We start from the raw sequence: 12,794 nt of genomic DNA on the forward strand, positions 1-12,794 counted from the left end.
AAAGTAATCAGAAGAGACAAGGGTGAGAACAATAAGGGGACCTTGGGTCTGAACTGAGAGCTGAGGTCTCCAATGAATGGACTTGAGATGAGAGGAGGGGCATGTGTAAGCCAGTTGTTACCTGGCAGAGAATGTAAATATCATAACGGAGGAGAAGAAGGACACAATGAGTCATCTATCCGAGTCCCTGCCATGAGTCTGCACTGGGAATCCTGGGTGGAGAGTGTTTCTAAGTATCAGTGGCTGACACAAAGGAATGTCCATGGCTTAATAGGAATGGCTGTTAGGGTCCATAGAAAGAGTGAATCTGAGTCCGTACCAAGATTTATTTATCCCCTGGGAGTAGAGACCGGGTGGGAGTAAAGGTATCTGCAGACAGGCTGATAGAGGGATGAAGGTGAGTCCAGAAAGATTGCAGTGCAGTACATCAAGAAGAGAGAAAATTATCTGCCTGAGTTCAAGTCTATAATGTTGGTAAGGTTAGGAGAAGGATTTAAAAAGGTGGAGGAATAAGGGTGACTGGATTGTACTATAAACTTATCTAACTGTTAAAAATAATGTAAATAAAATCACCCTAAAATTATAGATGAAAACAGAGATATCACAACAGAAACTGAGGAAAGTCATGGAATCACAAGAACATACTGTAAATATATGTGCTCCACCAAATTGAAAATCTAAAATAAATGAATAATTTCTTGATATATACAACCATCCAAGGCTAAACTGAGATCACATACCAATAACTCTTAGTGAAATAGAAAATGTAATTAAAAGTCTCTCAACCCTACTTTCCCCAAAAAAATCCCAGGGTCACGTGGAATCAGTATAGAATTTTACCAACTTTCAAAGAATAATTAATGCCAATATTCCTTAAATTATTCCACAACATAAAACAAAAGGAACATAACCTAATTCTTTTTACAAGGCCACAATTACCCTTACACCCAAGCCACAGAAAGATCTAACAAGGGAAGAAAATCACAGACCAATTTCCTTTATAAACCTGGATATAAAAGTTCTCAATAAAACTTTGCAAACTAAATACAAAAAACATATTAGAAAATCACCCACCAAGTAGGCTTTCTTACAGGGATGTGTGGATAGTTCAACATATAGAAATCAATAAATGTAATCCACCATATCAACAGGGTGAAGGACAAAATACACAAAATCTTTTTATTAGATATAGAAAATTCCTTGAACAAAATCCAACACCCCTTCATAATAAAAGTCCAGGAAAGACTAGAGATACAAGCAAAATATCTCAAAATGATAAAGGCAATTTTTTTCAAGCACACAGTCAACATTAACTGAAAAGGAAAAAATAAAATAAAATCATTTTCACTAAAATTGAGAACAAGATAATGATGTCTACTATCTCTAAATCTATTCAATATAGTACTTGAAGTTTTAACTAGAGCAATAAGACAGTAAAAGAGATCAAGTGGATACAAATATTAAAAAGAAATAAAAGTGTCTTTATTTGCAGATGATATGATTGTATACAAAAATGACCCTAAAACCTCCACCAGGGAAATTCTGCAGTAGATAAGTACTTTCAACAAAGTAACAGAATACAATAACCCACAAAAATCAGTAGCATTCCTATATACAAATGAAGAGGTTTGTGGAAAAAATCAGGAAAGTGATATTTTTTGCAGTAGCCTCAAAAAATTGAAATATCTTGGAGTAATTATAACCAAGCAAATGAAAGACTTTTATGATAAAAGTTTGAAGTAATTGAAGAAGATATCAGAAGATGAAAAAATCTCCCATGCTTATGGATCAGTTGAATTAATACAATAAAAATACCAGTCCTACCAAAAGCAATCTAATGATTCAATGTAATTCTCATCAAAATTTCAGCACAGTTTTTCATAGAAATTGGAAAGATAATTTTCGCTTCATATGGAAACACAAAATAATCATGATAGCTAAAACAATCCTCAGCATTAAAAACTTGCTATAGGTATCACCATCCCCAATCTCATAATGCAAGACAGAGCTACAGAAATAAAAACAGCATGATATTAGCACAAAAACATACACACTGATCAATAGAATCAAATTGAAGACCCAGGCATAAATCTACACACCTGTAGCAATCTGACTTTTGACAAAGAAGTTAGAAATACACATTGAAAAGAAGACAGCATCTTCAGCAAATGGTGCTGGTCAAAATGGTTTGCTGCATATAAAAAAGTTAGATAGATCCATAAAACTCAGTTCTAGATGGGTCAAGAATCATTGCATAATGCTAGATACCCTGAATCTGATAGAAGAGAAAGTGAGATATAGTCTTGAACTTATTCATGGAGGAAAAGGCATTCTGAACAAGACACCATTAGCACAGACACTAAGAGCAACAATTAATAAATATGAACTCATGAAACTGAAAGAGTTCTGTAAGGCAAACGCCAACGTTATTTGGACAAAGTATCAGACAACAGAAAGGAAAAAGTTATTTATGGCATATATGTTCAATAGAGGGCTAATATCTAAACTATATAAAGAATTAAAAATCTGGACATCAAGAAAAAAAACACTTAATACGGGGTATATAACTAAAAAGAATTCTCTTTTTTCCCTTTTTTAAAAAAAATTATTATATTTGTGTTTTAATTTTACACATCAGCCATGGGTTCCCCTGTCCTCCCCCCTCCTGCCCCCACCCTCACCTTTCCCGAAGTCCCTCCCCTCCATTCCCATCTCCTCCAGGGCCAAGACTCCCCTGGGGATTCATTTAAACCTGGTAGATTCAGTACAGGAAGCTCCAGTCCCCTCCTTCCAGGCTGAGCAAAGTGTCCCTGTGTAAGCCCAAGGTTCCAAACAGCCAGCTCATGCACTAAGGACAGGTCTGGGTCCCACTGCCTGGGTGCCTCCCAAACAGTTCAAGCTATTCAATTGTCTCACTTATCCAGAGGGCCTGATCCAGTTAGGGGCTCCACAGCCTTAGGTTCATAATTCATGTGCTTCCATTTGTTTGGCTGTTTGTCCCTGTGCTTTTTCCAATCTTGGTCTCAACAATTCACACTCTTACAGTCCCTCCTCTTTCTTGACAGTTGGACTCCTGGAGCTCCACCTGGGGCCTGGCCAAGGATCTCTGTATCCACTTCCATCAGTTATTGGATGAGAGTTCCAGCACGACCATTAGGGTGTTTGGCCATGTCCTTAGTGCATGGGCTAAAGTCAATAAAAGAAATGGCAGTTCATGCTGGTGAGGGTATGGGGAAAGAGATACACTTATGATTTGATAATGGGAATGCAAACATGAATAGCCACTATGGAAATCAGTGTAGTAGTTCCTCAGAATCTGGACATTTATCTAACTCAAAATCTAGCTAAACAACTCTTGAGCATATACCTGAAGAACTGTACATTCTACTACAGAAACACTGAATCATTTTCATGACTTCTTTCTTTATAGAAGCTAGAAATTGGAAAACAGTCTAGATGTCCATCAGCAGAATAATGGATAATGAAAATGTGATATCTTTATATACTGGAACATTATTCAGTTGCAAAACTGGAAAAATGAAATTGGTAGGTAAATTGGTGGAGAAAGAAACAAATCATCCTGAATGAAGTAACTCAAGTACAGGATGTATTCTCTTAAATGTAGAAGTTAGCTTTTGAGATTTCAATAGGCATGCTGTGTAATCTGTATAAACATAGAGGTTACATTGGAGTAAGGGACTATGGGGAATTTGAGGATATCTCAAGGGACAGGAAATACATTATATTGTTATGGAATGACAATAGAGAGACTGGGACGGGGGAATTAAATGGCAAGAAGGAGGGAAAAGTGAGTTAAGGGAGGGAATAGTGGGAGGAACAACTGAAATTTAAGGGGTCATTGGAAAGCCACTCTTTTAGAAGAGTCTTGAAATTTATACATATATGAAAGAAATCTAGATTGAGTTACAAATAACAGAGTAGACAATACCCTAACTAGACATCTTTTACCACCAACTGAGAAGTTCAGTGTCAGGAATGGGTTAATTTAATTAATTAATTGACCAAATGGGTACCAAGAAAACTTCACAATAACTCAAGCCATTACCAAGACCAATGGTTGCTCTCCACAAACTGATGTTATGAATATATCACCTACATATAAGTCAACATGTAGAAGTTGAACTGTTGCCTCACTAGAGCCCTCTCCCTGCTGACTATTGTTCATGGCACTGAAGGAACTCTGCACACTACCAGGTGAGAAAGGTAAAGACCAACCCAGCTACAAACCCTGTGATTTTCAATGGCGACTTTCCTGCATGATGTCCTTGTGAAATAGTTGTACAATATTGTGGGAGTAACCAACCACTCTCTAATTGGATTTAAGACTGGCTCTATGAGATGGAACCCATGCCTGATTCTGCTCAGTTAGTTAAGACCCTGAGACTGGATAGATCACAGGCCTAGGGGAAAATCAAATGCTATTGACCTGCTAAAAAGTAATAAATGACTCCTAATGAAATTCTGTTATGGACATAGATCAGTGTCTTGCTCCACCATCATCAGAGAAGCTTCTTCCTGTGGTAAATGGGAAGAAATCCAGATACCCACAACTAGACAATGTGCAGAAAGTGAGAGACTTTGCTATATTCATTCTTGATTGTGATGTCTTCATCAAACACTTTCTCTCAAGGCTCAGGGGGCCATCTGGGAGAGGAGGTTAAAGACTGTAAGAGGCAGAGGAAATAGATGACACCAAGGAACCAGTGTCTTTCACACACACCACAACTGACACACATAGGAACTCAGAGAACTGTGGAAGCATGCACAGGGCCTACACAGGTTCAAACCAGATGGAGCCCCAGTGCTGAGAGGGGGAAGCAGAGAGGAACTCCTCTCCTATCACTAACCAAGAAGCTCTCTCCAACCATTCCTTGCTTGCAATGCGAAAATTAGTGTTCTCCAGCGGTGTCTCATTGAGTATATAAACTATACTTGATTAGGCCCACATCAAGGAGAGATAGCCAGCACAAAATGAACTGTACAGTGTTTTGTAGTTTTTTTCTAATATTGCTTTTTTAGGCATTTAAAAAATCTTATTGGTCTTTTTCTTGTAATTTATGACTTTCAATTTTCTGTTTTTATAGTTTTTTTTGTGTGTGGTTTTTCTGTTTGTTTTCTACGGAAAAAGAGAGAAAGAATTGATGGAATTGGATGAGTGGGTAGATGAGGAATTTCTGGGAGGAAATGGGAGAGGGGAAACCATGATCAGTGTGTTGGTAGTTTTGGGGGCCTGCCTCCAGTTACCACCAGGGTATGTAAAAAAGTCCACACAGGCAGTGAGGGCTTAGGAAACATTTTATCTATCTGAGGGCTAGATTTTTTCTATCTGAGGGTATTTAGAAATATATTTCTATCTATCTGAGGGGTAAAAATAAGGAAACACACACATTTTTTGCTGATAAGTTTCTCTTTTACTTTATCTTAAAAATGGTCTCTGACTCTTTCTGTCTCCACACAGCTGCATATCTTCACACTGCTACATTCTATACATATAACTATATATCTTTCTTCACATACATATGGCCTTATGTCTCTATAAACTGTTATATCCATTTTCACAGGTCTACAATCTTTCTTTTGCATACATTTCTTTTCTACATCTCTTTTTTATGGTAGCTTCATCTTCCTTGACTCCACACAGTTTCAATTCTCCATACAGCCATAGCTATACATTGCATATACATAGTTCTCTCACTGTATAACACTTTACACAGTTCCTTCTCATTTTCATACCACTCTTTACACAGTTCCTATACATATCAGCAGCTCTTTCACATAGCTTTCTCTTTCTCACACACATGTATTTCTTCCACATCATTCACTCACTCTTTGCTCACTCACTCACTCACTCTCATTCATTCATTCTCTCACCTTCCCTAACACTTCTTTTTCTTCTTTATGTCTCACTCAGCACACACACACTTCACTCACATTCTGTATAACTTCCTCTTCTACATTGCTGATGCCCTTTCTTAACCAAACTCTGGACAATTGTGTTACTATTCAGGGTCTAACCCATGCTCATAACACAATAAGTCACATAGTTTCTCTTAGGCTAGTAATGTCACATTGATCCATACACATAGCTCTAAGTTGGTGAGGGATCCCAGACAGTAAACAATTGACTGAACCTTGAGCCTGAGACTCAATATGCAAAAATCAATTACTTAGAAAGTTAAGACTAATAAAGTTGGTTCTACTCCGACCTTGAATCAGCAACAAACAAAACCTGGGAAATAGACCTTGTTATTTGTCTCTAGGGGCAACCAGACTGCTTTGAATCTACTCTAAAGTCTGTGTAAAAGGCTGTCTTTGTGCCAGAGAATCCTAAATCAGTCTGAGTAATGTAAAATATAGGCAGAAATTATCTTCCTGACCATCCACAGCTATATGTGTGCCTAACAAGTATAACACACCACCAAAGGGCTGTGGAAAGAACCCTACAGCTGTTCTTATTAGGGAGACACAACAGTGGCACCCAAGAAAGTTATGGACATCAAACAAGTAGTCATTTACAGTTAATAACTCCACAGTTTTGCTAAGTGGGGCCCCCCAACAGGGAATCATGTGACTGAACACTTCTTGCCACTATTGTACATTCACACAGCCTCCTGCAATAGTGTATGAATTTTCAATAAAAATATGACTGAGTTTCACTGTATAAAATGTAAAACATTTTAAAACTAGACTGATCTCAAATTATGCATTCATTTCATAAGCTGACTTTTTTTAACTGTGGATGATTTAAAAAATTTTCATTCTTATTTTATGTGCATAGGTGTTTTGCCATGGGTGTTGGGTCTCTTGGAACTGGAATTACAGACAGTTGTGAGCTGTCATGTGGGTGCTGGGAATTGAACCCAACTCCTCTGGAAGAGCAGTTGGTGTTCTTAACCACTGAGTCATCTCTCCAGCCCTCATCTGCTGACTCTTTATATTCATGTATAAAGCATGAATAACAGTAACTTTTCAGAGTGAAATTGTACTACAGAGATCTGAGAAAATGCAATAAATTCCACTATCACTTCTGCATGTTATTAAAACACACTTCATCTAATTATAAAATATACTAGTATTAATTTATAATGATAGCATCATTATCCATCATTATCATCAAAGGGAAACTGCTCGAATAGTTAATACTGAGCAATGTACCCAAATCAAAGTTTATTTGGAGGCCTCAATAAGAAATCTTGAGAACTACATTAAAAAAGAAAATCACTAGAAAGATAAATGATTAAATACAACAAAATTTTAAACTTAATGGACATAAAAGAGTGAGTTTTCAGAGACTGTAGGAGCCTAGGTATTGTTTAAAGCAGCAAACATATTCTAACTTTCTAGCAATTCCCAAATATTCTTTTCAGGTAATACCATTTCTTGTATTCTGATGTTGACATACAGTCACTATGTGTAATGATTTAGCAAACACTTTCTCTCTTCCTTTTTGTAGACAATCAGTTAAGCATATTGGTGGTTAAATATACAGCAATATTATCTGGTTTACAAATCATAAAGAAAGACAAGTGGTGGTGAATACCTTTTATCACTGTACTCAGGAGGCAGAGGAAAACAGATATCTGAATTCAAGGCCAGTCTTGTCTACAGAGTGAGTTCCAGGGAAAACAGGAATACACAGAGAAATTCTGCCTTGAAAAACCCAAACCCAAACCAAACCAAACCAATCAACCAAACAACCAAAACAAAAAAAGAAAAAAAGAAAAGAAAAATGAAATCTCTTTCAAACACCTTAAATAAAAGAAGTCAAATATACTTATCACATGGCATCCCAATGCCCCAGTAAAAAACATATTACCACAAGTGAAGTCATTTTTATAAGAGCATCTGCCATTCTCACTCTCCAAGGTTCTTCAATATTTTCTGGAAGAGGTGAATAAACACAATAAGCAAATAGAATACAGGAGAATCCGAAGCACAGAGTTTTGTAACCCATGATAAATCTTTACCAAACTTGTGTGCGGTGACAGTCAACAGCATCTCATATATAGACTAGGAAGCAGTAGGACAAAGGGAGGTGAACTGTCTGAGATAAAATGATAATTTTAGCAATAATGACTTGACATTCACTTCTCTGATCAAGCCACAGATGAAACTGGTTACTCAACCGCACACCTTTGTGAAATAGAATTTACGACAGAATGTGCAGAGTGTGCAACAATGGCATAAGCTTATGAGATCAGTGAGCTCCTGTTTCATTACATAACACCAGAGGAGCAGAAGCATTTAGCACCCTGATTAGAACACACCAAAAAAAGAACCAAATGATCCCTTTGTTCTCTCGCTATTTTGTCAAGAGTAGTGATTAGTTTAAAAACAAGGTAAAATGTTGGTATCATTTATGCAACCTTAAGGCTAACGCCTACACCACAGGTCATCAAGACGCAGCTATATCAGTCTTGGACATATACCCTAAGGATGCTCAATCACACCACAAGGACACTTGCTCAACTATGTTCATAGCAGTGTTATTAGTAATAGCCAGAACTGGAAACAACCTAGATCCCCCTTAACCAAAGAATGAATAAAGCAAATGTGGTACTTTTATACAATGTATAATACACAGTTATCTTTGATAACTGTCTTTATACCAGAATATTGGTAAAAAGTCCCTCTCCAGTTTGGGGAAATCAGCTGAAAAAAAAAAAAGACATCATGAAATTTGCAGGCAAATGGATGGAACTAGAGAATATTCATTCTGAGTGAGGTAATCCAGACACAGAAAGAAAAATGTGCTGTGCACTTACTCATAAGTGGGTATTAGGTGTAAAGTAAAAGATAACCAGGTTACAACCCACAGGTCCAGAGAGGCTATATAATAAGGAAGACTCAAGGGAAATAGAAGAGATCTCCTGGGTAAGCTGGGCATAGGAGGTGGAGGCTGGGGAAGAGATTCAGGGATGGGAACAGGAATGATGGAGTTGAGCAGGTAGCAGGCAGAAGAGAGGGGGAGAGTAATAGAAGAGATGTCTTGATGGGGCGGGAGCATTTCAGGGTTAGGGAGAAACTGGGGCCAGGGAACCTCACAGGAATCCACAAGAATGACCACAGCTATGACTCCTAGCAATAGTGGAGAGGATGCCTGAACTGCCAATCTCCTGTAATCAGATTGGTGACTACTCTAATTGTCATCAGAAACTTTTATTTTCCGGTAACTGATGGAATCAGATGCAGAGATCCACAGCTAAGCCCTGCACTGAATTCCTGGAGGAAGTCCTGTTGAAAACAGGGAGGAGAGACTGTAAGAGCCAGAGGGGTCAAGACCATGATGGGGGAACCCACAAGGACAACTGATCTGAGCTCTTGGGAGATCAAGAGCACTGGACCAACAGCTAGGGAGCATGCTTGGGACCTTGCTAGGCCCTCTTCATGTGCATAACAGTTGTATAGTTTGATCTCTCTATGGGGCTCCTAGCAATGGCATCAAGATCTGTCCCCTGGTGCTTGAGCTGGCTTTTGGAAACCTATTCCTCATGTGAAATTGCCTTGCACAGTCTTGATGCAGGGAGAGGAGCTTGGTCCTGCTTCAACTTGAAATGCTCTGCTTTGTTGGTGCCCATGGGAAACCTGCCCCTTTCTGAATGTAAGGAGAAGTGGGTGGGGGTGGTGAGGGAAGAAGGGAAGCAGGGGGAGGGGATGGGAGGAGAGGAGAGAGAAGAAACTGATCAGGATAAAAAAATGAAAATTTTTAATTAATTAAATAAAAAAAAGAAATTGAAATCTACTCAGACAGTGATCTTTAGAGGCAATTAGAAGTGAAATTACCCTTCTTTTCCAAATTGAAAATGAACTCATAAAATGCTGACTTTTGCATATGGCTTACCATCTATTAAACTTAAAATTTGTAGATTCATATAGTTACTATATAATCATGGGAAAACTACATACTGATTGAACAAACACTTGTTGCAGCCTGGTATTCCATATACTCAGATTAGATAAAAGATTTTAAAAATTGATTGTAACTTGGCATTTGTCAGTTCCTTTGTAAAAGTTCTTCACTTATCTGTATTCTACCAGTTCTGCCAAATACTTTCCTCAGAAGAAGGCCCTCCCACCTTCCTCAATAACTTGTGGGCAGAAGCTGACCTGGAACCCTTAATTGTTTCATGTTGCAATCTTTACCCAACCCTGCTTTGATAACTGTCTTTATACCAGAATATCGGTAAAAAGTCACTCTCCAGTTTTGGGAATGAGAACTACATGGACTGTGGGTAGAAGAGGGCTTCAGAGGCTGCAAATGAGCTGAAGGGACGATCCCACATTACATCCTGGAAACATCAAGATCTACAATATTAGCTTCCTTTGCATGTTCTCACTCCCTTTCTCTGAACTGCATAGAACTCACAGGGAATTTCATGGACTTTATCTTCCCTCCCATCCAGGCAGGTAAGCACCGTTTACCCTCAAATTTTCAAAGACAGAATTTATAATCAATAAAAAAAAGAAATTTAAAAAGGTTTTAACAGGTTGGCTTCTGAAATGCCATTTTTTAATAGAAAAGAATATAAAGAAACCATAAAGTAAATGATTTGATCAATTGTTTTAGTAAAAACATAAACATGAAGCCATGAAAGGCATGCAAATAAAGCTTATCTCAAGAGAATCAGAGAAAAAATAAAGGGTAACAAAATATAAGAGAAATGCTTTTGTCCATTGTTCATTATTCATCCTCCATGCCTGGTTGACTTTCACAAGCACAACAGAGAAGAAGCAAGGGAGGAGCTGGAAGAGACTGAGGATGACTTGGGTCTAAACTGACAGAAGACACAACCCCACACTCCAATATCACAGTGAACTGCAAGCAGTATAAATGCAGAAGAATCCACAACAGACTCACAACTGCAGACAGAACAAGGACAAAACCCTTGTAGCCAGCAGAATTCCAAGATGGCTCCTCAAGATTCCCAGTCACTGGGAGACTCATCTAGTCTAGTCAGATAATAATCTTAGTACTCTATGAAAAAATTTTATAGGTGGAATGAAGTTTTCAAACAAGGGCCTTCAGACAAAATGATTAGATGGGTTAACCTAACCAATCTCATGATCCCTTAAAGCAAGGTGTTATCTCCACTTAGACACATGAGACAAGCCTGAGAGGAGAAAAAGGGAGGCCATGTGAGAAGCTCTCAATTGCTCCTTGAAGTAGAGAGGGTCATGTGGTAGCCTTTAAAGAGATATTCCCACTCAAATAACTGAAAGAAACAAAACAAAGTTAAGTCAGTCATGGTGGAGCACAACTGTAATCCCAGCAACAGGGAGTTCAAGGGAAGAATCCTGAGTTCATAGTGAACCTGGCCAGGAAGCTCCATGGTAATCTGACTATGGGGCAAGACCTTTCCCCAAATATAAATGAGGCAAAGAAGGAGGAAGGGACTGAGAGGACTGAGACAGGAAGAACAGCAGGGAGAGAGAGGGAGGAGCTGGGGGAGAGAGGAAAGAGAGGAGGAGGGGAGATTAGAAGAAATAGTAAATGAAAGGGAAATAGTAAATGTCCTTAGACATCAGGATGCCTTAGTTCTACAGCCATAGGAAACTACAGAGGCCCAGCACATCCTCCAAAGGTCTACACCCAGAAGTCCTTCTTCTAGTTACTTTTTACTCCCCATAACTCCCTGGCTTTCATTGCTACTAGAAATACTGGTATGATATTCTTGGGGATTTTAGCATTTTAAGTCCAGGCTGAAGCTGCAGGGCTCTGATTTTTCAACAGGGGTTGGAAGAGCATCCCAGCTGCTGATACAAATCTCTGATCACTGGCAGAAGTTTTCATGCAGTTTTCCTTGCCACCCAGTTGATGAAGTGTAGCAGGCACCAGACTGTCAGGGAACAGACAGTTCCTTTCAATACCATGCAAAATGGGATGAGGGGTGGGGTAGAAATTCACATCTCCCACCTCTCTCACTGTTTTTCTTCTAATGGATGTTTCTGGGATGTGTGTCTATAGTCAGTGGCATGTACTCACATGGGTTTATTTTCATGGCTTCTATTGTAATATTTTCAATACTTTTATCTACATGTCTATTTTTTAAGTCTGTATCATGCTTATTTCATTCCTGTGGCTCTGCACTCTACAATATCTAACATGGGGATTCATCAAGGAGAATTCTTTTTCATAGGATTGCTTTAGCTATGTAGGATCTTTTGTACTTCTTAAGAACTTAAGATGATTTTTATCTATTTTTGTGAAGAATGACACACAATTTTAATAATCTGCATTGAATCTACATTAGGTTTTTGTAAAATGGACATTTCCCAGTAGCAGTTATTGATATCCTTAGCCATATTTGGTTTTTCTTTAGTTTGTCAGTTTCTTTAAAGTTTTAATTGTTCCTTGTAAAAGTCTCTCAATTCCACTGTTGACTGAATCACAAGGGATTATTTTCTCCAACTACTGATGATGAGATTATTTCATTGATTTATTTCTCAAAATGTTTGCTAGTTTTAGAGAAAGGCTACTGATTATTGCACTTTAATTTTGTCTCCTTCCATTTAATTGTATATACTTTTCAGTTCTCAGTTTTTTTTGTAAGTGAGCATTAGGCTCACTTACATGTCAAATTCAAGTCATGTCCCCTGCAAATAAGGAGGGTTTGAGTTCTCATTACTACTCATATCTCTTTTATTTGTTTATCTTGTCTTATTTCTTTAGTGAAGACTGTAGCATTAAATTAAATAAAAATATAGAAATCACACACTTTTTTCATTTTTACCAAATCTCTCTCTCTCTCTCCCTCTCTCTCTCTCCCTGGTTT

At 38.1% G+C, this 12,794-nt stretch overlaps 1 protein-coding gene across 1 annotated transcript in view; it reads right to left on the reverse strand.

The window, feature by feature from the left end:
• LOC118585237 (arylacetamide deacetylase-like 2) overlaps positions 1 to 7,975 on the reverse strand; it is a 40,803-nt gene extending 32,828 nt beyond the window's left edge. The window contains exon 1 of the mRNA XM_036189488.1: positions 7,838 to 7,975. Within this exon, the coding sequence (XP_036045381.1) occupies positions 7,838 to 7,975 (138 nt within the window). The remainder of the gene's footprint in view (positions 1 to 7,837) is intronic.
• Positions 7,976 to 12,794: the final 4,819 nt, after the last annotated feature.

Source organism: Onychomys torridus, chromosome 6, assembly GCF_903995425.1.
Source record: "Onychomys torridus chromosome 6, mOncTor1.1, whole genome shotgun sequence".
Lineage (NCBI taxonomy): Eukaryota > Metazoa > Chordata > Mammalia > Rodentia > Cricetidae > Onychomys > Onychomys torridus.